Genomic DNA, 25677 nt, shown 5'->3' on the forward strand with positions numbered 1-25677 from the left:
TCTACACAGATTTGAGTTCTTTGGAACTCACTCTTCATCTCTGTGCCCACAGCACACTGCACATGCCTAATGCACGGACCTGTATTTAACAGAGGCGTGAGTTTCTCAGCTTTGTGAGAGCTGAAAACCCTCCTACACGCCAGTGTAGACCTAGCACCTAGCACAGTGCCTGGCACAAAGGAGGAACTCATACACACACAGCCACACAGGTGAATATCACTTGTAATACAAGTGGGCAGGGCCAGGTTTTCCCAAACACACCCCTCTGTATGATCTGCAGGCACCTCTCGTAGGTGCTGCTTTGGGCAACTTCTTCGCAGGGCAGAGCTGTAGTCTCCACCCCGCCCTCACCCAGGAGGATTGCAGTCTAGTCCTTTGGCTAACTAACTTATCTGAGGTTTAACAGTGTGTATTCTGCAACTTGTCATTCATTTTTCTTTTTTTTCCTTTTGGAGCAAAAGGCACAAGCGATTAACCTCCTTTTGACTGATTCCAAGCAGGATGGCACTGACTCTCCTCATAAAAACCCCAGCCCTTGGAATCAGCTGGTGACTCCTTCCTGACAGAGAGTCTCTGTTCCTATAGTCACACGCCTTGGACACTGGTTCCCAGAAGTGTGAGCTAAGTCCTTCCCAGGGGGCTTGAGTTTCTAGCAATAACACCTGTGTGACTCCTACAATTTCCCCCCGCCCGCTGACCCCCCCACTAGAGCTCGCAGAGGGTGTTGAGAGAAGATATTATGGATGGTATCACAACCAATTATTTTAACTGCTCCTGACCTCCATCTGAAACTCAAGGTCATCCACAGTCACTCCTTATGCTTGGAAAGCACTTTATAGTTTACATGGCTTCACAAAAATAATCTCACTTGATCATAATAATTACATGGTAGATAAACAAGGCAAACAGTATCATCCCTGTTTACAGAACAGGAAACTAAAGCTTAGGACCCTTCCCAGACTTAAAAGAAAGAAACTGACATGGGCTATTTAAAAAATAAGGAATCTATAGGAAACCAATAATACTGAACCACAGAGCAGCCGGTACACACAGCAATGGCAGTGTGGGGGCCACAGCTGGTCTTGGGAGTGCAGCATTGAAGTGCAGGCTGCATGCAGCTGTTCTCATCAGAAGCTGGTGACTGCCTGGCAGGAGCTCGTTTGATCCACTACTCGGTATGGACTATAAATCATGTGGAGGATGGTCATAGTTCTGCAGATGTGGAAAATAAGTATACCGAAGAATAAACTAAGTTCTTTAAACAAACAGCACTGGTCACTTAATTTGCTGTGTCTTAACTGTCTCATCATGAATACAGGAACAACCCTCTCTGTCTACCTCGTAAGAGTTAAAAGGATCAAACAGAACAAGTAAGAAAGCATCCAAACAGGAAAAAGTGGAATAGGGTAGTAGTCTACAAACAGGAAAGGGATGACTTAAGCATTCAAGTCTGATTTTGTTTATGAGGCCTGATGACTTCAAAAGGAAGTCAGAACGTGGGTCACCCTCAGTTAAAAAAAAGAAAGAAAGAAAAGTTCACTTGAAATAAAAGACACCTTCAACAGTCTGACCACAACATTTGAGTGACACAATGGTGTTATAATTAGCTCTCCCTTGTACTGCCACAGGTCCATCTCTAAAGGATAGGCAAGTCTCTACTTAACGTGTTCCATTCTCGCTATCTGCTCCTTCCCACATCAATGAATGCACAGTCCTAAACCGCCTTTCCTAAGCGGAATCCAGTCTTTTATGGATCAGCTGGCAACTACTGCCAGGTGGGAAGGTGCCTGCCATCACTGGCTGCAGCTGAGGGTAGGGGTCACTTTGGTGGAAGGACCATCACAGCTGCACACTTAGGGCTGATGGCTGAAGCCCCAGCCTTCTGGAAGCACACCATGCTTGGCCGAGTCTCAGCTCACGCTACCTTCTGATGAGTCCTGCAACGATGCTGGGCTAGGCCAGGGGGCAACTTCACTGGGACATCCTTGGGGGATCTCCATTGGGAGTAGACCTAGCAGAGGTTTCAAGATCACAGGCTGCCCAACCTTTAGACCTGGCTCTGCACTAACAGCCACCTTGCACCCCTGCATCCCAGTGGAGTTACTTGGTCTCAGAAGAGGGAATCTGTGCTTCAATACTTTCTATGAATTTTGTCAGTTGCTTAGCTTTATGGTAACAGACACCCCTTACAAAACAAAGAGCTTTACCACCACGCCAAACAAAACAAAGAGCAATGAAAACATGACTGGGAAGACACTATAACACAGTGATTAAGAAACCAGGTTTCAGAATCTGAAAGCAAATCAGAGTTCCACAACTCAACTTCCTTGTGATCCTGGACAGGTTCTAGAACATTTCTGTTCCTAAATTTCTCACTAGTAAAAAGCTGAATAAGAATAGTATCCACATCATGTAGTTGTCACGAGCACAGAATGAAACGATGCATGTATGACTTTGGCATAGGGCCTGACACCTAGTAAGAGTTCAATAAAGATTTACTATTATTATAAAACAAGGTACTGCTTATAGTAGTCTGTATCATCACAAAATATGGTAGCATTAACAATTTGAAATCAAATTAACATTAGTACTGAGGTAGAAATGGAAATTAAAGAATCTTCTCATTGTCCTTACTAAGACAGCCACAGAGAAACCACTGCATTTGGACCTAATGTTCACCAGATATGCCACATAATTTTCCTACTGGGAAGCATTAAAACAAAACATGTCAGTTCTCCTTTAGAGTACTATAAGAACTCTATTTGGAGGGTAACAAAATTTCAGGGACATATAAAAGAAGCTGCTTATTTATTAGACAAACAAAAGTCACCCAGCAAATATGCCATGGCTACTAAAAATAGATGGTCCAGGGAGGAAGAATAAACTACTAATTAAACACTTTTGTTTCTCTCTCTTTTTTTAAAAGCCATTAGTATTGATATCTAGAGAGAAAAATAAAAACCAGAAATATTTTCAAAAGCCAAGCATGAGATAGACTGGCATTTATCAGTTACCTTTTTCTTCTCAATTCTCCTTAAAAAATGCAATCGCCCAAATAAATCTTAAGCATACCAAAACACTAAGAAATTACAAAGCTCAATACCAAAATAACTCATGTGTTACAACCATAATTACTTCTATAACTAGAAAATTATTATCATAGGAAATCCTGGCAAATTGCTGAAAATATTTCTCTTCTGAGTTAATCTAGGAGGGAAAAAAAATAAAACTTCAGAGTTCAGTCATTTTGAAGTCCTTATGCCTAAGAAGACATTATCTCCATCAATTGTCTACATGTAAATAATTTCAAATGTCTTTGTCTGTGCAACAGCCACATTTCCTTCTCTTATGACGTTTTTCTTCTCTCCCTGTCCCATTTTCATTTTCACAGCTGTTTCTGGGGAATAAAACTGAAGGAACACTTTCTTGCTCTGCCTCTGCATCCTCCACTTTTTACAAGTCTTTGTCTGATTTACTCCAGAGAACTATAACCAAAACCAAAAAAGAAGTGGCAAGCAAAAGTAGGAGAGGAGAGTTTGCTTTTGCACTCAGAAGCCACCATTTCTCAGGTGGAAAATAAGAATGCCATGCCATGATGACATTCTGCCTTGTGTCACAATGATTAATAGTTGTCATTTTTTCCAATTAGGGGAGTAAACGCAACCAGTCAATGGAATCTGACCAATTTTGCACAGTATGGTCAGTGAGTGCTATAATTTGGATGTAAAATGAGATCTAAAATGATCATTTTCCATTTGACAGCTAAGTGTAATATTACATTTTCATCCCTTTTTTTCACAACTAAAAAACGAAAGAAGTCTTTCAGAAAAAATAAGTTATTTCCAAATGTGACCCCTTTAACCAATGTTTTGTTTGAATTGGTACCATGTGACTCAAAAATCAAATATAGGGTTTAGTTAATTTATTTAAATAACTTAATAGCTCTGGCACTTCCCTGTTAAGGACAGAAAGACTTAGGAAAGCAGAGTGGTTTTATACAATAGCTATCAATTACTTACCAAAATTCACAGAACCAGATACTACAGGGAATTGCCCAAGAGCTTCAAGATAACACATAATGCTGCAAATGTAGTAAAACTGCCTGGTAGAAGAGACCAGCACAAACAGGAAACATCTCATACACTTCACCTTCAGTTACCTGAACACAAACCAAAACATTTCAGAGAATATTTCAGACAGTTCCACTGACATCTAGTCACAGTGCCCAAGAGACTCTCGAGCTTACAATGAATTCTATAATTTCAAGGAAACTTGGAAATCACCTCATCCAACTGTCTTTTCACAGCTGAGGCCCTAAGAAGATAAATGCTTTGCCTGAGTTCATACAGTTGTGAAAGAACCAAAATTAGAATCCTGGCCTCTTTCATAAGATAAACTGGAGTTAACCCTTTCAACGAGGCACTTTACAGAATGATGATTATCAACTGTTTTTCAGATATGAAGAGCTTTATTACATCAATGGTGCAAACAGTGCTGCATGGCACTAATTATTACATGCAATAATTCCTTGACAATTCATACCCCTCAATCCAGAAGATTTCCCCACCACCACTTAAAGTAGAAAGATGTCAGCTCATTAGGAAAATCTAGGTAGTAACTTCAAACCTTGTAACAGAATTTACATGCAATACTCCAGCCTCATAAGTCAGTGGTTTTCAAACCTTGGTTTTCACAGTAAAGGGTTTTGTTGTTGTTGTTCTTCAAATAAACACTTACAGACAGCCTCGTCATATAAAAGAAGCATTTTATCCTACTAAACTTATTTTATCTTTCTGAATTTATATTTGCTCAGTATCAAGTCAGTAAAAACAATGATGAGGGTTCCTGGTAGCCCATGTCACACCACTGTAAATGAGAAAGAGGGTATCATGCTTCCCAGATGAGACATCCCAAAATCCAGCCACCATACGCAGAGCATACCACACACGTGTGTGTCAGATCACTGCCAACACAATGTTCTAGTGAATAAGCCTATTCTAATGAAAACAAAAATTTAAAATGGGAAGCTATAAATAACAACTGTAGTCTATTTCTTCAGCATGCCATATATTTCTATATTTTGTGTTGGTTATGCTGTGGAGTGAAAATGCTGTTTCTCAGCAATGGCTAATTGCATATTTGGTAGGAGTTTTGTTTCTGTCTTTTGATAACAGCTTGCCTTGCTATCTCAGGATACTCTTATTCTGGAGAGAAAAAAAAAGAAACAGTGGTAGGAAATTTTTGTTACAAATTGCAATCACTAAAAGGTTGGAAAAACACCCAAAACTTACAGGAAACAGTAAAAATGTCTAAGATCCAGTATCGGACACAAGATTTTCTACAACTGACCATTACATAGTGGCCAGAAGATATGACAGGCAGATGTATCTGAGCATCTTCTGGCATTTAAATAGTCTGGCAGTCATATGCTGTTGTAGAGACTTCAGGTGTAAATACCCTATTAAAAATTTACACTTGCACACACTGACTCAAACAACATGTATATTTTTATTATATGTTACAATTTATTATGTAGCAAATGTTATACCAAGAACAGAGGATACAATCAAAACAATACAGTCCTATCTACACCGAAGTTCAGTGGTTGGCGGTAGGTTTCTTTATGACATAGCAGCCTAGCCTTCTTGTTTTTACTTTCTTTCATTCTTTCTTTCTCTCTTTTTTTCTTTTTTATTTTTTTATTTTTTTATTTTTTTAGAGATAGCATCTCTATGTTGCCCAGACTGGTCTCAAACTCCTGGGCTCCTGGGCTCCTGGGCTCAAGCAATCCACCTGCCTCAGCCTCCCAAAGTGCTGGGATTACAGGCATGAGTCACCATGCACGGCTTTCTGTTTTTTCAACGGCAATTTTACATGGTCACAGGACAAACAGAACCACAATGTATGTTTCAGATTTTATGTAACTAATTTCATATACTTTTGATAAATTCTATCACTTCCCTCACAAACACTTGCTTTCCTCTGTGTCAATACTTTGGGATGTCAGGGGGTTGCCAGGCCCCAGTCAGGATACCCTCATCTACTCAACAAAGCCTGATTTATACAACCTGTATAAAAATGTATAATGTATTAAAAAATTGTATATAAATGTAACAAATAACTACAAGACACTGAGCTTTGGGCTTTCTCCCTCATTCAAGGAACCCATTCATTCATTGATTCAACACTTACTGAACTTACTACAGGTTAGCTCTGTGTTACCCTCTAGAGAAATCAAAGCTGAACAACACAGCATCTCTGGCCTCAAGGGCTTCCCTAGACTGTAGCAAAGGCAGACAGTTTCAAAACAGCAGTAGCAAAGGCCCTAAGAGAGGCAGCTGCAGGACACAGAGCAGGAACAGAGGTAGAGCAGTCCTCTACCAGGAGGAGTCAGAAACAGACACTCTTAAAGAAGAGACATTGCAGTTAGGTTTTTCAGGTAAAGAAGCGGGAGGTGGATGGTCAGCCCAGGAAGCATTTCAGCAGGTGCAGAGGCAACAGTCCTCAAGTAGCCTGGCATCTCTGAGGAGTCAGTGGTTCCGTAGGATGGAGGACAGTATGAGAGAAAGAACCGCCCAGCACAGGATGAGATTGCAGACGGGCCGATTTAGGAGGGAACTTGTGTACCCTAAAATGACTTTGGACTCTACCCTGACAAAAAAAAAAAAAAAAAAATTAAAGATTTTGGGTTTTACAAGTGAACTACATCAACAAATCTGCTTTATGAAAAAGGTCACTTGTGGCTTAAGTCCAAAGCATGTACTAGAGAAAGGAGAATGCAGAAAGGAGAAAGATCAGAAGACTACAGCAGTAATTCAGACCAAAGACGTACCTATTCAGCATACCAAGGAGTATACCAGTTCCTTGGACTGGCAGGACAGGGCTTCTCTGAGCACAGATGGAGCAGAATGTGAAGCCCTAGGTCCCAGTACAGCAAGGGCTTCCAATATCAGAATCACAAGCCTCAGAGCTCAGGGTTTCTCTTGCTCCTCCAATGAATGGGAATCCTCCCTTTTTTCTAGCCCCCTACCTTCTAGGCATCCCTGTTACTGCAGGTTTCTTGTTTTGTTTTGTGTATTTGTTTGAGACAGGGCCTCACTATGTTGCCCAGGCTAGAGTGCAGTAGCTAGTCACAGGTGGAATCATAGCTCACTGCAGCCTCAAACTCCAGGGCTCAAGTGACCCTCCTGCCTCAGCCTCCCAAGTAGCTTGGACAAGTGTGAGCCATCACACCAGCCATGAATTTTATTTTCACTCCAGGGTTCCTCCCTGCTCCTGGTCCATCCTCACTCAAAGACGCACACATTTATTCCCTTCACGTAACTCAGCACTGTTTGGTCCTTGGCTCTTATTTCCCTATTTCTCCCCACCCCTTTAGCACCCATCCCTATCTCCTGAGGCACCTAGTGGCCTCTCTGTCACCACTGTGCCCCATACCCCCACCCACCAGCAGTCAGCACACTGACTGACCATCACTACCAGAGACTAATGCTACAGTAAAGAGAGAACACGGGGACTTATTTCACACAATACTGGTATCAACACTAGTATCTTATTTAAAAAGTAAAGTATAGTGAGCAATTTCTTCAGCACTGTCCATAGAACCCCAAAGCCTAGGGTTGTGCCTCCAGATTCTGGCCCTAGGTCTTATGTACAAAGGTGTTTGATACCATGAAGGGACCACATGCTTCAGGCTGAGACAGATGAGTGCCTGAATCTCAGCCCTTCACAGGTGGGTCCCCTGCAACAAATTACTGGCCCTCTCTATGTTTGCTGTAAGGCTGGAGTGTGTGCACGGGGCCAATCACACAGGCTCAGCCCTTGGTTAGCATTCATCTTAAAGTCGGGTTTTCCTCTGCCTGTCCACTCTTATTTTTCTGTAATTTAAATATGGATATGTTTATATACTATATAATATTACATACTATATATACTTACATAATATATATAATTATATATGTATACTTTAATATTATATATTATATAGTATATAACTTAAACATAGTATAATTTAAATAAGTATAGTATATATACAGTGTGTGTATGTGTGTATATATATAGTGTGCATATATATATATAATTATACACTATAGTTTCTATTTATCCTTCCCAAAATCTCTCTCGAAGAAGAATCAATCCTAAATCCATCTTTCTTCCTCTGCCCAGTCTTAGAAAGAATCACACACACAAAAAGATAAACCATTTTCCAAGATACTTAACATTGGTCAGGTGACAGGAATAAGAGGGGACAAGGGGGAGGGGAGGGAGAGGAGGCGGAAATTACCCAGAAGGAAGAGGAAAAAGGTTTTCCAGATATTTAAAATGTGATTCCACTCAACTGTTTATCTTGGGCGATCTTAGCAGCCGGTGACTCACTCCTATGGGAAGTATCTCAATATGCAACTTCTATTCTTTTGTAGAAGTTCTGAGTCTTCCAGGATATGAGACACCCTTTCCTCCTCAGGGCTGTTTCTTCAGGTGCACAAGTGAATAATATCATCACCATCCCAAGTTCTTATCTTCATTTTAAAGCTTGAAGGGGAAATATCTGTCTTAACTTTCATACCGATTTATCTGTGATACTTTATGCACTCCCTTACTGTGTATTTTTTTAAAAATCAGGGTAACATCTATCTTGAAGAAGTGGTTGTTCAAAGTAAATGAGATAAAACTATGAAACATTTCTAGCTCCTTCCCTTGTCCAGTCATCCAGTTCTATATCTCTCTGGATGCTTATCAAGCTAGCACATTGCCTTATACATCGTAGGCATATCCCATAAATAATTATCCAACAGAAGTTTTTCTACCAACATGTCATAAAATATGCCCTTATGCTTGTCACTAAGAAAAAAAATGCAACAAGTAAATCTTTAGAGGAATGTACTAGCTACTCTCAGGAAACACATATTTAAGGGTAGTAGAAAAGGAAAAAAAAAAATGAACCAAATATTGCTTCATTCTCTTCAGGGACCTGACATTCAACAGCCAGGACTTGCAAAAACAAAGTACCCCTAACCCAATGCCCCAAACCAAAGTTTCATATAATAAAACTTCCATCTACTTTTTAAAAATGCTAACCTACATGACTAAACCTGTCACCCTAGGTTTTTATAAATAACTGTAGCAAAAAGAAATGAAGCATCTGAAGACTGTACCTCTTTTGCTTGCTTTGAAGGCACCCAAAGTGATGTGACAACTCAAGACAATGTGAGCAACTTTGCAAAAATGCCATTATTCAAATAAACGTATACCTGGAGTTATTAGTTGATATCTACCATCAAAAAATCTAACTCAAATGGGAGCAGTCATCTACACTTGTAATCCTAGCATTTTGAGAGGCCAAGGCAGGAGGATCACTTGAGCCCAGGAGTTCAAGACCAGCCTGAGCAAAATAGTGAGATCCTGTCTCTACAAAAAGTGAAAATAATAATAGCCAGGTGTGATAGTGCATGCCTATAGTCCCCAGCTACTCAGAAGGCTGAGGCAGGAGGATCACTTCAGCCTGAGAGATCAAGGCTGCAGTGAGCCATGATCACACCACTGCATTCCAGCCTGAGCGACAGAGACAGACTATGTCTTTTTTTTTTTTTTTTTTTTTTTTTTTTTGAGACGGAGTCTCGCTCTGTCGCCCAGGCTGGAGTGCAGTGGCGCAATCTCGGCTCACTGCAAGCTCCGCCTCCCGGGTTCACGCCATTCTCCTACCTCAGCCTCCCGAGTAGCTAGGACTACAGGCGCCCGCCACTGCGCCCGGCTAATTTTTTTTTTTTTTTTTTTAGTAGAGACGGGGTTTCACCATGGTCTCCTTCTCCTGACCTTGTGATCCGCCCGCCTCGGCCTCCCAAAGTCTTTTTAAAAAAAAAGTCTAGCTCAATTAAGTCTGTGACTACAGAGGTGGGCCTGGGGAGTCAGATCCCAAACCACAGAGAGGGCCAACACTAACTACATTGATTACACTGAGATTGAGAATTCCGCTTCTGTTTTTTTACATCCCTCTTCCTACAATGCCTAAAATGTCTTTAACCCTTCTGCTTGGGCTGCCATACAAAGTACCACAGGCTCGGTGTTCTGAAGGATGAAGTCCCAAATCAAGGTCTGGCAGGACTAGCTCCTGGTGAGGACTCTCTTCCTGGCTTGCAGATTGCCACCTTCTTGCTGCACCCTCACATGGCCCTTTCTCATGCTACCTATGAAGAGAGCAAGTGAGCTCTCTAGGATCTCTTCTTATAAAGACACAAATCCTATCAGATCAGGGACCCACCCTTATGACCTCATTTAATCTTAGTAACCTCCTTACTCCATATATATCCATATTGGGATTTAGGGCTTCAACATAAGAATTTTGGAGGAATATAAACATTCAGTTTATAGCACCCATAAATAAGCAATTATTTTTATTATTCTGTAATTGTTGAATAAAACCTCTTCAAATTGTTGACTTTCTATGTTGAAAGGTCTGTCCTGCATAAATTATCCCTGGGCCCACAGTCTAACAGGGCAGAGTTTATAGAACAAAGGAAAAGTGAGCAGTGACACCAACATCAGTCTTCTAAGCAAACATTTCATGGAGAGAACAGAATTTTTACCTTAGGTGAATTCATTTGAAGCTGTTTCAACAAATTAAAAGAGCGATTAGAGTTCTCTTTCAAAGACTTATATCCCACAGCTATATGAAAGCACATCTTCACTGTGGTTACTGGAAAATGAACACAGCAGTGACATCACAGGCAGTCAAACTGGTGTAACAAGGAAAGCTACTTTAAAATTTTGAAAGAGTACTTTCTGCACATAAATGACAAACTAAATTCAGGCTGTCCAGATGCAACTTGTACCAGTCCAACCTCTAATCCTGAAAAGAAACCCCACAAAGGAAATAATGTTCAGCTTACAAAAGAACTTACATAATTCTTTTCTGATTATAAAAGAAATGCATGCTAATTTAAGAAATTACTAGAAAGTATGAAATTAAAAATAAGCCATCTCCTCAATTATAACAATTGGTTGTAAGAACATTACAGGTGATATGTATGGCAATTCTTCACCTGTCCTAAGTATTTTCCCATCTTAAAATTCATTACAATAACTTCTACATAGTATATATATGCTATCTCCCAACCTGGGGCAAAGAACATAAATATTTAGTCTTCAGAATCAATTTCCATAACTAAAGATGAGAGTATTAAAGGAGATTTTACACACAATTAATGCAAATACAGTTCTCCGGAAAAAGCAAACTGGAGGCCGGGCGCAGTGGCTCACGCCTGTAATTCCAGTGCTTTGGGAGGCCGAGGTGGGCAGATCACCTGAGGTCAGGAGTTCGAGACCAGCCTGGTCAACATGGTGAAACCCTATCTCTACTAAAAATACAAAACTTTGCTGGGCACAGTGGTGGGCGCCTATAATCCCAGCTACTCAGGAGGCTGAGACAGGAGAATCGCTTGAACCTGGGAGGCAGAGGTTGCAGTGAGCCAAAATTGTGCCACTACACTCCAGCCTGGGTGACAGACTAAGACTCCATCTCAAAAAATAAACTAGCAAACAAACTGGAGCAAACCTTTACTATGTGTGTGATTTTTTTAGGAATCCTCAGATCTTATGCTTAATGTCTTTCATCCAGACTACCGGAGAAAACCTGAGAGGTTTCTTCACTCTTTATACTTTATAGAACTGCCTGCTGATGTTTTGGGTTTTCCTGTTTCTTTGAGACCCTGGCTAACCCCTGAGCCTGTTATCAAGGCAGCTTCACAAGCTTCTCAACCTACTTTGGCTGCCAGAGGAGAATGGAGAACAGGTTCTCTCCTCTCTCCAGGATAGTGAATAATGTTTCATGCAGGATCTCGGTTGGGGCTATTTTCAGTTGCCTTATGTACATGCATTCCCATGTTCCCAAACCTGCCGACTTCTGGTTGCCAACAACAGATGAGATTATTCCATTTTGGAGAAAAAAAAAAATAAGACATAGAACCAAATCTCCACATTTCTGCTTAAAGACTTCAGGGAGAAATTTTTGGTTAATGTCCAATTGATAGTCTAATAAACAGCAAATTTCTTGGTTTAGGAAAATGTTTCACAACTTGGGAGATAAGTTCTTAGCAAATTCAACCAGGAAAACTTTCAAATTTCATATCCAGAAGGGTTCCCACCAACCACCCTCCCACCAACCTTCTCTCTCTGGCACACTCAGAGGGGACACGAATGGGGGAGGAGAACAAAAACACGTGTTAGTGGTTTCCAAAAGCCTCCCATGTAAATGTCATGCTCTCCCCTCTTCCTCACTCTCCTGTTTTCTTGAGAAACAGCCATGTTTTTGTTCATTGCTAAGTGACAGATGCCTGTCCAGATTTAGTGGCTTTCCCTCCTCCACAGAGATGCAAATGTGATCACTGATTAAGGCAACCTGGATCTCGAACCTCTCTACAGTGCTAAGGACTGAGCTAAAAATAAAGGTATGGGTTCAATTCCACTTTCAGATCTGCATTCAAGGCTAGTTGATGTGTACAGCTCCAAGCCAGGTTCCCAGTTGTAAGTTATTATATGCCATGTACTGTGGTTTTAGGGCAATTCAGATGAAGTCATCTCTTATCCCCCTACCTCTTTCTCTGTCACTAATACCCTGCCAGAAAAACTACGCTATCCAGTAAGCTTTGTTATTGCAATACTTTGAAGGCACCTATGAAATCACTGTCCTTACGAAGACCACAGTACACTTCTCAATGGTGAAGTGGCATCTTCTATAGACCCTTTTCCACCCACCTACCAATCTTCCTGTCCCGCTCATTTCTGAGAGCGGTCATCTCTCAATGGAAGTAAAAACATGGGGTGAAAAGACAAGGATTACAGATGCTTCTGGCAGTAAATGGGGTCTTCCAAGTTGGATGTATTGACCTGGTCTCTAAGCTGGTGACAGAGAGTGGGGAAGGGGCAATGGGTCTTCCTGTCATCTTTCCAGTCATTGAGGCCTCTCTGCTTAATAAGGGAAAGCCAAAAGAAGCCACCAACAGGTTTTTTTTCTCTTTTTTAATCTAGCTTTATCGAGGTATTGTTAACTAATACAAATTGTATATATTTAAGTTGTACAAACTGATGTTTACATCACCTTAAATATACATACATACATTGTGAAATGATGACTACAATCAAATTAACATATCTAGCACCTCACACAGTTCCCTTTCTTTTATTCCTGTGGTGAGAATACTTAAATCCATTCTCTTAGCAAATTTCAAATATATATTATTATTAACTATAATCACCACGCCGTATCACTGAAAACCAAGAAAACCTTGGTTTTCTTCATCCAGTTCCACCTGCCTTAGGGAAATTTCACGTGAATTTTGCCAACAGACTTTCTGTCAGACTTAGTTTTTAATATCAATAATGTTTGCCTCTTTCTGTGAATTTATTGTTATTTCACTGATTAGTTAGGAGAGCCTACATGAGGGGAAGGGAACCTAGCGCCATCAAAAGCTAGAATTCCTTCCTTTAAATCACTGCTTTTTCAGGAGTACCATAGTATAACTTTAAGAATGCTTGTGGTTCCTAAGAAGTGTTATATATCTATCAACAACAAAAAAAACCTGCATGTACAAATCTATTGCTTTATATATTGAAGCATTTTTTTCCATTTTTAGATGTGTGCATGTTCTTAAATGCTGTTTCAGGGATGTATAAATCTTGTTCATTGAAATATTATTCGTGCACTGTTTTTCAATATCCTTATTGAGAAATCTCACAAACGTGCACAATCTGGCATGAAATATTTATTTGGGAGAAAACTGTCACAGACATAGAAATAACTAACACCTTAGCCAGGCAATGCCCTAGAGGGAAGCAAGAAAAGACCATAAAACATACTTTACTACCAACTCTAAATGGACAGCTAATATTTCTTACTTTAGAATCCTTTGTACCCATATTAATAAAATGCCTCGAGATGACTGCTCTTTGAAATTTGGGGTGTGTAATGTTAAAACTTAGACTGAACAGGCAGACTATACAGAATCAAAGTCAAAGCAATTAGCAAAGTCTCATTTAGACCCATTACTTCGGCCTTCACTCATAAGCCAAATAACCTCTAATCACTCTTCAGCACAGAACTTCTCTTTTTTGCTGCAGACTCAATTTCTACTAGATCTCATCACCTGAATGTTTTGCAGATATCTCAAAAATTGCAGGTATCTCAAACTCAAGGTGGCCAAACAAAAGTCTTCATCTTACATAAGCCTGACCTGCCCAGAAAAAAAAAAAAAAAATTGGCTCTTTTGTTGAATGGCACCTGTATTCATCCAGGTGCCCAAGCCAGAAACAGGAAGACATCTGCTATAAATCACGTTTATATCCCCGCAAAATTCACATATTGAAACTGTAATCCTCAATGTGATTTGGAGATGGGGGCCTTTGGGAGGTAATTAGGCCATGAGGGGGAGACTTCATGATGGGATTAGTGCCCTTATATGAAGAGACGAGAGAAAGCTTGCTTCCTTTCCTCCCCATGACCCCCTTCCCCCACCCATGTGAAGATACAGCAAGAAGATGTCCACCTGCAAACCAGGAAGAAGGCCCTCACCAGGAACTGACTCAGTCAACACCTTGATCTTGGACTTCCCAGCCTGCAGAACTGTGAGAAATAAATTTCTTTTGTTTAAACTTTCCAGTCCATGATATATTTGTTACAGTATCCTGAGCTAAGACAACATCCTAAACTTCTTCCTTTCTTTAACTCTGTTATATCTGATGACCAACCATATTGCTTTCATTTCCTAAATATTTCTCAGATCTATCCACACTTCACCATGACAATGACTGCTAACCTGATTCAGGGACTTATCTCTCACCTCAGTTACTGCAATGCCTCTCTTTACTCATTTTTATGCCACCTCTTCCTTCATAAATAACAATGTGTAATTTAAAATTCAATACTGCTATTTCCAAACAAAGTTTTTTTAAAAAAGAATTTACTGATAATCTCTATATTCTAACAAAAACACTGTTCTCATCTGTGCATTGACTGCCTTTTCTCTATATGCTACACATTTTATGTAGCTCTAATCATAGTCTATACTCTTCTTTTGTCATTTAACACTAGATACCTGGAATATATTTTTGAAATAGTGTTATTTATGAAAATATTTCATTTCATGATTGTCTGATGCTCCAAAGTGCTCACAACCAAAACTGATTTAATGACTACATGGTCATGTAAGTTGTTTCACAGACAACATGGCAAGAGACAACTCTGTGCATAAAGCGTTTTGTTGCTATTGATTTTTTTGGTCATGTAAACTTTAAGGGATGGGATTACTGATTCAAACTTCTGCTAACCACTGTTATACTAGGTAATGTGGCATAATGGCTAAGAGAACAGTTTCTAGGCAAGACAACTTAGGTTCCAATCCTAGCTCCACCATTTACAGTGTGACCTTAAACAAGTTACTCAATCCCTCTATGACTCAATTTCCTGTGAAATATGAGTGATAACTAAATCCTCCCTCATGAGGTATCATGAGGATTAAATGACAATATAAGACAAACCCTTAGAACTGTGCTTTACATGTAGCAAGTGCTCCATAAATGCTATTTTATATTGCAGTTTCCAATAAAAGTTATACAAAAGTTTCCAAAAGGATCATGATTACCATACATTCCTCAGGGAACTGCATATCAGTTTTACTGCAATTACGTTACCAAAGGCATTCCACTTTTTTGGTGATTTTTATTTACTTAGTAGTTACCCATTGTCATCTTGGCACAATTTTTTTAAATGCCAGAGAGTCCAAGAGTTGTTCCTTAAGTAAGTTTAAGTTGCTTAAATGAAGCTAGACTTGGGGAACTTTAATTCCTTATTTTTTGTCTTACAGCCTGTAGCCAAATAAGCATACAGTTCAGTTTTTTAATAAAACAAGTTCTACAAGTGGCCTTGTCTTTCTAATAATGATCAGCAACATAAAAAATGGTACAAAAGAATAGTGAGTGGTAATCCTACAACTGGCAAAGTACCTCAGTAAACCCATTATCTTTATTCTTCCGTTATAGTGACCAGAGAGTGTTGTCAAAGGACATGATATAGAAAAGTCAATTATTGGTCGTTATGCAATCCTTGTCAAAAAGGTCCTAGTAGGAAGACATACAAGTACTAAAAGAGAAAACATATGCAATGTATGTGATGGCTTTAAATATTTGTTCCATCTTTAGTAAGAAATATTACAGACTTTGACTTACATTGAAGGAAAAAAGTATAATTAAATTCTTTGTTAAAATAAACACCCATATCTCACTATCAGAGACAACAACAACCACCATTATTGACTCCTTGCCAATGTCATGAAACGAACTCTACAGAAACCCAGTAAGATTTGAGTTGCAGTCCTTCTGGTATCACAAATTAGCATTTAAAGCAGTTTTTTTCAAACTGTGGGTCAGGACCCATTAATAAGACAATTTAGTGACCAGTATTTGTTTTCATGAAAAAGAATAGAACATTACAGAGTATGAGCAAGTGCTGTTTCAATTATATGTGTGTGGGGTGGTACTGGGGGATAGTTGTATATATACTAGGTCAGGAAATTAACTATATTTCTTATGGATAATAGTTAATTAAACAAGATTAAAAGCTACTAATTTAGAGTAAGTCATTTAACCTTTATGAAACTGTTTTCTCATCTCTTAAATAGAAATTACTATTCAACTTCAAAGGGTAGACTCAGATAAAACAATTTCCCTTTTTAAGTAAAACATTGTATTACTATGTTACAGTTGCAGCATTTTAGAAGGGTTTCATTAGCGTTTAATGTTCCTCTGACATATATACTCACAGCATGAAGTCACTATAATAGAAACTTAGACATATTGGATCAAACATAACTCAGAAAATGTTATCTCCTTTTGGGAAGGAATAGAGCTAGAGATAGGAAAACCTAAATTTCTTGAAATTTTTATGATCTCCCTTGTGGTATCTACCATAACAGCCTCTAAACACACACACACACACACACACACACACACACAAAACCAACAAGACCATAGAAGAAGGGCAGCATCTCTATGTGGCTTCAGGGGCCTTGTGAAGAACTGTTACTTAGGAGAATGACCAAAAGAGGGGAACATTTTTATAGGCCATTCCCATAGGAGGCCAGATCAAGAACATGAGCTGCCATCCACTGTCTGCATGGCCCTTCAGTGGTATTTTACTGGGAGGTATAAATCATTCCTCTTCTAGTCCCACTTAAAGTTTAGAATCCTGTGTCAGGCTCTAAACGTCACAAACAATCCCAAGCAGCAGATCATTATTTAGCTCTATGTGCTATGTAGGTACCTCATGGGATCAGTAATAGAAAACATTTTAAGAAACTCTTAGCTAAGAAACTGCAAAAAACTAAGAGTAATGGAAACACATCCTCATTATGCTCTCTCTCACACGTATGCTACCATTAAGCACCCTTCTGAGGTGAATGACAACTAACAATTCTGTATAAATAAGAAAAGGTGCATCTTCCACCAACATAGAACGGACTTTAAAAAGGAACATGATTCCTACCCAGATGAGTCTGAAAACCCCTTCAAGAGAAATAGAAGATAGGAATTTATCTGATAACTGAGTGATACTCACACCATGCAATTTATTTTTTAAATGACACTTGTGACTTCAGATCAGCTTGTTCTGAGTTTTGCTTCTTATAAAGGTTCATGGATTTTTCTGCACCGATCAATCCAGCCCATGTTCTCCTGTCAAGCTTAACTAAGCTCACACATGTAAAACATCTGGCTAGGTTTGAGAGGTACAGCCTTCAGCTCAGGAAGATGCCATGACTCACCTGTGAATCTATGCATAAAAGCCTATTGGACAAATGAACGCAAAAACATATCTGCAAAGGTCTTAACTTCCTCCATGAATAATTCCCACCACTTTAAGGTGGGGTAGGGTGGGGGCAGGAATAGGGAGTGCGCTAACAGATGAGGGCATGCAGGAGGTAGAGGTAATCTGAGGAAATTAGTGAGTATGCAATCAAGAATGCTTTAGTCAGCATTTTGTGCAATAGATCACTAAAGCATGTTCCTCCAGTCTCACTGAAACTTTGTACACTTTGATCATCATCTCCACTTTCCCCAACCACCCTCTTTCCCCAGACTCTGGCAACCATCACTTTAATCTCTATATTTATGAAGTAAACTTCTTTAGATTCCATATGTTAGCAAGATCTTGCAGTATTTATCTTTCTGTGCCAGACTTACACTTACTTCACTTAATATCCTCCACATTACTGAAAATGACAGGATTTCCCCCTTTTTCAAGACTATATAATATTCCATTGTGTATAGATACGACGTTCTCTTTACCCATTCATCTGATGACGCACACTTAGGTTGCTTTCATATCCCAGACATTTTGAGAACTGCTTCAGTGAACATGGGATAGCAGATATTTCTTCAGCATACTGATTTCAATTCCTGTGGATATATACCAAGTAGTGGAATTGCTGGATCATATGGTAATTCTATTTTTAGTTTGTTGAAGGTCCTCCATGCTGTTTTACATAACAGCTGTATTAATTTACAAGCCCACTAACAAGTGCACAAGGGTTCCCTTTTCTCCGCACTCTCACCAATACTTGTTACCTTTCATTGTTTTTATACAGTCATTCTAACAGATGTGAGGTGATATCCACAGAATGGAGATATAATAAATAACAATGCACTGTATACTTCAAAAGTGCTAGAATGGATTTTAAATGTTTTTTACACCACAAAAAATGGTAATTATATGAGGTGTAATTTGTTAATTAGCCTGATTTAATCACTCCAACTGTAAACATATATGAAAATATCACACCGTACACCATAAATATATACAGCTGGGTAAGAAGGTGCATGTCAGTAATCCCAGTCACTCAGGAGGCTGAGGTGCGAGTATTGTTTGAGGTGATCAACCAGGAGCTTGAGGCTATAGGCTATAGTGCACTATGATGGCGCCTAGGAATAGCCACTGCACTCCAGCCTGGGCAACAGAGCAGGACCATGTCTCTAAATAAAAAAAAAAAAAAAGGAAACTTAAAAAATATATAATTATTATTTGTCAAGGACAATATATTTAAAAACAAACAAACAACAACAACAAAAAGCAGAATGCTTCAGTCACTGCCCATGGAGTTCCTGCTAGAGAGAGAATCAAACAAATTGAGAAAGAGAGCAACCAGCAGCTCAGTTCTGGCAGCTTGCCAGGTAGCGTTTGCTTACCTCTGATCTTACTTAAAAACCATGTGAGATATGTCACAACAAAAGTGTCTCTGTCATAGCAGTCTCAACACAATGAAGATGTTTTTCTAACCAAAAGACACAGTTAGTTGGAAGAGCTCTACAAAATTAGTACCAGGAAAGGCTTTAGTTAACACTTGCCCCAGACGCTGGGACCCAGAGAGGCTAAGAGATTTTACCTAAGGTTACACAGCTGGCAGCAGTGTCTAGCCCAGAATCAAGAGCTAACTAGAATCTCCTAAGGTGAAATTGCCTATCACTGTGCGTCTTAATATGTTTTCTAAAAGACAAGGTTCCCTGTTCCTCAGAACTATAACTTCATCACTATACCTTTACATAAAATCAAAACACTTACGACTGAGTATTCATTGTTTTAATGAATTTAATCATTCGTTAAATGGGGCAGGCCCATACATTAGATATGAAAAAGAATTTCCATCTCCAATACATTTTATTACAGACATACAATTTAAGTAATTTTACCCATGTTTACAGTATGCTGCTTGAAATTTAATCATAAGTATATAAAAACATAATTATCTCACACATGAGAGTATATAAAAGTACCTTTGCAGAAATATATAATTTATACTAAAACTTCACATATTCTGTCAAAAGACTGATTTATTTCAAAGAATGAAGAAACTGAATTACTACTACACCTGGTAACAAAAGATCTGTGCCCATAAGCTCTTTTCTTTAACATCTGTAAGAACTACTGAGAAAAACACAAACATTAACTAAGGTTAAAAGAAAAAAAACAAACAACTTGCAATATAAGCAGCTACAAACAGTGCTCTCCATGTTGAAAAATAAAGTCCACACATAAGTATCCTAGCAAAAATTTCACTACACACACACACGCCTAACAGATGGATTCTAAAAAACAGCTAAGCATTCCACAATCCAAATGCTCAAAAATTAATAATAAAGGTTAATTAACATTCTGGCACATGTGATATTGAGAACAACAGCAGTCATTTGGGGCAGAAGACCCTCTCTCTGCTCTCGCCCTTCATCTCATTCAACCTCTTTTTCTCAATTGTGAGCACACCCTTCTGCCTCCCCTACTCTGCAATCAAATCACAACCACCCAAAACCGAGGTGTCTGCTGCAGCCCAAAACATTTGACTGATAATATCCGGTTTGCCATTCCAGGAAATCCCAGAGCGGTTTTTAAGCCTCTGCCCACAGCTTATAAAGAAAGGCAAGAGAGGAACTAATCGATACCAGCACCCCAGCTGTGACCTGGCACATGAAGAAATCAAGAAAATAAATCCCATCCATAATCTGTATAATTTAACACTTGGAAGAGAGCAACATCTGGGATCGACTCCAAGCAGGACAGTTTTGCCTGGATGGATCTGAGCTTCCTGCACTGAGTGTTAAAGCCGCTTAGAAGGCGATGCCCTCTGGTCCCTCACCAGTCCAGCAAAGGGAATATCATTTTCCTAGCAAGGGTTAATCTACCTCCCCAAAAAAGAGGAGAGTGAGGAAAAGGAAAATAATAACCACTAACATCTACTCCTTGCCAGTAAAGAGGATGGCAAAGACTCCCCTGACACTTTGAAGGAGGGAAAGCTGGAAACCTTTCCCAAAGGTGGGTTCAGGTCAAACTATTGTCTTGCTAATCAGTCACAATACAGAATGTAAGCTAATGTGAAATGTGGATATGACTTTGGTGAATCCTACAGTCCTTTCGATGGACCCCAAAGTCCTATCCCCAGGCAAAGTTGGGAAAAAAAACAAAAATCCCCTCGGACTACGACTCCCTGGGAAGGCTTTCCAGATTCTTTAAATTGCAGGAAAATGAATTTAGAACATAAACAGATACCTACACATCATCTAAATCACTAGATCTGTCCTCAATTTTAAAACACACACACACACACACACACACAAACTACACCAGTCGGCAGAACAGGGCATTATAGGAAATAAAGAGTGTTAGTAAAATCCATAATGCTTTCTCTCTGTTAGACCTTCTGGGAGGTTATAATTGCATTTGGCCGGCTGCAGGCTTGTCGGAGAGCCTGGCTTCTTAATAGTCTCAACCCTAAAAGGAGTAACTGTCAAGGGGCGACCCAGCTGAAATCAAACAACAAAAACGGGAACTGTAACCCGCCTGAAATGGGAGGAGGAAAAGGAAGGGAGACTCCTGTATTCATCAGTCAACATTAATGTCCTTTGTTGTTCACCTTTGCACAGAACAGCCAGCGCTATCCTGTTCCTTTTTCTACGAACGCCAGTGTCAGGGTATGCTTTCCTAAAAGCTATCTCCCTGCCCCCAAGAACCAGGCTTTCCTATCCCCCTCCCCATTATCACTCAGCAGCCCTGTATCGCCACACCGCCCCCACTGCGCTCACCCAGGGTCGAGAGGGTGGCCAGAAGTAAAAACACTGCTGAAATACCCGTTCTCCTCCAAAGACCAAAGAACCGAACGGCGCAGATGTTGAAATTTACCAATGCCCCCGCCCCGCAACACACACACCCCATAAACCCGGGATCGCAGGGAGGGAGGAGGGTCAGAGAGGGCTCAGCCTGTCAGAGCGGCTCTCTCCAGGACCCTGCCACATTCCACACTCCGGGAATGTCGATCTGAGCCAGAGGGAAGGGTTTGCGCCTCCCTACTGTTTTGGGGGTGTTCTCTCTGCCCAAGTGTTGTTGTCTCCCTCTCCACCCAGGGGAACCGTTGCAGCTCCCTGTCGCTTTGGGGAAGAAGGGTAAGGAAGGAGAGAAACCCTGTTCGCCTCCTCTTCCAACTTGACACACACATACACACACAGAGACAGACAGACACACACACACACACACACACACACACACGCCCAGTCGCCACTCCAAACTCCGCAGGCAGAGCCCAAAGCGAGCGGGCCGGCCGCACACTCCCCCAAGCTGTCCCGGCGCTCTGGGAATCTGTGCGGGGCGCGCCGAGCAGGCGGTGCGGGGCGAGAGCCTGGTGCGCAGCCCTCTGCCTGGAGCTGGCTCGGCAAAGCCCCGTACCCGCTGCGCGATGCCAGGATTAGGCATTTTCAGCCGGGCGGAGCAAGAGGGGCGCGGGGGCAAGGACGAGAAATGCGCACTCGCTCGGGCCAGAGCAGAATAAAAGTTCGCCCCGCGGAGACTCACCCACGCCGTATTTCTCGTGCTCCGTAGGTATCCACATGGCTAAAGGGGCTCCGGGGTCTTCAGGCTTTGTAATCCCCGCGCCCCTTCTCTGGTTCACAACAATGCACAGTCCCCGAGCAGCGCTGCAGCGCCGGAGCCCGGGGGCTTCGCGCGGGCTGCGGGCGCTGGGCAGGATCTGCGCTGGAGGCTCCTGAGCCCAGCGTTGACACTGCGCCGCCAGCAGCTCTCCCGGCGGCGGCTGCTCACAGTCCTCAGATGCGCTCCCGGGGACCCGGCGGCGCAGTCATTGTTCTGATTCACTGAACTAAGCGAACACGCCGGGGCACTCTCGGGCGCACCCCCGCCCGCCAGCGCCTAGTCCAGCCCTCCCGTCCCGGGGCCCCGCGGCACGCTGGGAATTGTAGTTCTGGGCCTCCCCATCCCGGAAGTGGGAGCGGCAATTGCGGTTCGAGGCGGGGATTCAGTTTTACTCGTTACGTCCTATTGGCCCAGAGGGCGGCGTAGGTGTGGCGAAAACACCGCGTCGACGGGGAGTTCACCTCCAGTCGCGTTTCTATTGGTGCCACCCCGCCTCTGCCCCGCCCTGCGGCCCTCCCTTTTCTTCTCTGCCGGGTAATGGCTGCTTCCAAGACCCAGGGGGCTGTCGTCCGAATGGAGGAAGACCGTGATGGGAGCTGCAGCACAGTCGGGGGTGTGGGTTATGGGGGTGAGTACGGTGCACCGGAGGCGCGGCTGATATGTCTTCCTTTCTCTATGACCGGGAGTGCAACGGACCTCTGGTCTGACCCTAGGAGCCCTTTAGCTCTGGGCCGCCTGGGTTCAACCGGGCCCCACGGGTGGTGGCCCAGCGGGATGGGGTGGAGCCGGGGGCGGCTACTTGGTTGGGGCTGCCCGGGGAGGGCGGAGAAAATGCCTTGGAATGGCCTTCCCCTCCGCCGGGGAAGCTCCCTGAGCGTTTGTCTTCTAATTTGGAGCTCCCAGCTTTGCGCTAGCTGCTGAGTGGGTTTGGTTTAGGTCTGGTTCGCACGCATGTGTTTATAACTTTGGGATTAGCAGCTCTTTTTCCTCACCAGTACACTGCCTCGGTTTGCTTGGTTTGACCTTGCAGATGTGTTTTATTTAGCTTCCGTAGACTTTCCAGTCGCAGACTGGTGGTCAGTGCTATCCACTCTACACATTTGCCCAGTTTGTGACTGAAGTGTCTTCTGAAGGGAAAGTATCTCACAACCTCCCTGTCGATAGTTAACTGCTCTGGGTGTTCTCCAGATTTGGATGTGGAGCCTGAGACATCTTCCCAGTCTCTGGGTCCTTAGAGAAAGAAAAGGAAAGTGGTAGATAATTCGCACTCGTGGCTTCAAAGAACATTTGAAAAGGGTTATGAAAATCATCACAACTTTGGCTGTACCTGACTTTCAAGTTGTCCTCTGATCCACTGTGGGAATAAAAAACCAAATTTTGAAAGCTGCAGGGGGATTGTGTTTAGGACTCTTTTACCCTTAGGCTATCCCTCCCCCATTCCCCCCACCCCATTTTTGCCTTGGTGTGTAATTTAGCACAAGGTGTCTTTTTCTGATGAACATGGTTTGGGGCTTAAATATGGTTCTCAGACTGTTGAGACTTTGTTTTTCGGTTTATTTGTTTTTGCTTTCACAGTTAAATTGATATCATCTTAAATATTTACCTCAGCGGCACAGAGATGACGTGCAGTTTTTTCCCACTTCCCAACTGTGGAATTCCCTACTCTGAAATTATTTTAGTACCCCTACCAAACAAATCTTTGGTAGTCTCCTGGGTTAAATATTGAGTTTAACACCCTAATGGTTTATTATTGGGTTGGTTATATATTGGGCTATCGGATGGTAACAAACTATTAAGGTTTCCTAGATTCTCAAAGTTCCAGAGGGTTACGAGTTTGAGATCAAAAGATACACTCTTCGGTGAATTTATCTCACAGTCTAACTTATTTTAAAAACTGCACTTTGGGAGGCCGATACGGGCGGATCACGAGGTCAGGAGATCGAGACCATCCTGGCTAACACGGTGAAACCCCGTCTCTACTAAAAAAATACAAAAAACTAGCAGGGCGAGGTGGCGGGCGCCTGTAGTCCCAGCTACTCGGGAGGCTGAGGCAGGAGAATCGCGTGAACTCGGGAGGCGGAGCTTGCAGTGAGCTGAGATCCGGCCACTGTACTCCAGCCTGGGTGACAGAGCGAGACTCCGTCTCAAAAAAAAAAAAAAAAAAAAAAAAAGTCATTCACCTTTTTGACTTCTTGAAAACTGCTTCTTTTAAGAGATTTTCCTCTTGCTCTGATTAAAATGTTAGTCTGTGCGTTTAATACCCTGGGACAGTGAGGCCTAGGAAGACTTTTTATAGAAATCCTTGTAGTTCCTCAAAATCTCTGCTAGTGAGTCAGTGGGTGGGGTGTAGGCAGGTGCAAGACTTTCACTGAGACCACTGTGTTGCCAGATTTCTGTGGCTCCATCCTTCTCCAAGAAGGTCCCCAAATTGACGAGGTCAAGTCTCTTTTGTGCTTGTTTTTGTTTTTGTTTTTTGTTTTTTGTTTCGAGACAGAGTCTTGCTCTGTAACCCAAGCTGGAGTGGAGTGGCCTGATCTTGGCTTACTGCAACGTCCGCCTCCCTGGTTCAAGTGATTCCCCTGCCACAGCCTCCCCAGTAGCTGGGATTACGGGCGGTTGCCACCATGCCCAGCTAGTTTTTATATTTTTAGTAGAGACGGGGTTTTGCCATGTTGGCCAGGCTGGTCTCGAACTCCTAACCGCAGGTGATCCACCTGCCTCGGCCTCCCAAAGTGCTGGGATTACAGGCGTGAGCTACCATGCCCAGCCGACTAGGTCAAGGGTTAAAGGACACTGCTTTACATACATTTGAAGAGTAACCAGGGTTTCAATTTGTCTCCTAAAATTAAGAACAGATAATAAATAGATTCAGCATCCCTCACGTGGTGTTACTGGCATTTTTTCCTTTGCTGTTTTTAGTTAAAAGTCAGCAAGATAGCACAATTCAATAATAATACATTTAGGAGGCTTTTGTGACTGAGGCTGTATCTTCTGACAGTATTAATCTGTATCTCCATATTGTAATATTCTGTCAAAGTCAACTTTTTTCCCTCCGAATGCATGTTTAGTAGTTGATGATTTGGGTAATGCTTGGGTTCTGGAGACCATATTATCTGATGATTTTGGTAATGTTTATCTTCTAGAGAACTTACTATCTCATGTGTGATGTCTCTGGAAGAAAGGGGGAAGGGTAGCAGGTGATGTAAACTCCTCATTCTTGTATT

General features: G+C 41.6%; 2 protein-coding genes across 5 annotated transcripts in view; one reads left to right on the forward strand and one right to left on the reverse strand.

Annotated features, from left to right (window-relative positions):
- The window catches only part of DOCK4 (dedicator of cytokinesis 4), a 474019-nt gene extending 451306 nt beyond the window's left edge, over positions 1 to 22713 (reverse strand). For 3 of the 4 annotated variants that reach the window (XM_073009284.1, XM_038004467.2, XM_007982617.3), the window contains exon 1: positions 22376 to 22713. In XM_073009284.1, coding sequence (XP_072865385.1) covers positions 22376 to 22412 — 37 coding nt within the window. In that variant the 5' untranslated portion in view covers positions 22413 to 22713. The remainder of the gene's footprint in view (positions 1 to 22375) is intronic. The other variant, XM_007982619.3, reaches the window with a different exon arrangement.
- Positions 22714 to 22963: 250 nt separating this feature from the next.
- ZNF277 (zinc finger protein 277) overlaps positions 22964 to 25677 on the forward strand; it is a 139722-nt gene continuing 137008 nt past the window's right edge. The window contains exon 1 of the mRNA XM_007982621.3: positions 22964 to 23081. Coding sequence (XP_007980812.3) covers positions 22991 to 23081 — 91 coding nt within the window. The 5' untranslated portion in view covers positions 22964 to 22990. The remainder of the gene's footprint in view (positions 23082 to 25677) is intronic.

Source organism: Chlorocebus sabaeus, chromosome 21, assembly GCF_047675955.1.
Source record: "Chlorocebus sabaeus isolate Y175 chromosome 21, mChlSab1.0.hap1, whole genome shotgun sequence".
In the NCBI taxonomy this organism is placed as follows: Eukaryota; Metazoa; Chordata; class Mammalia; order Primates; family Cercopithecidae; genus Chlorocebus; species Chlorocebus sabaeus.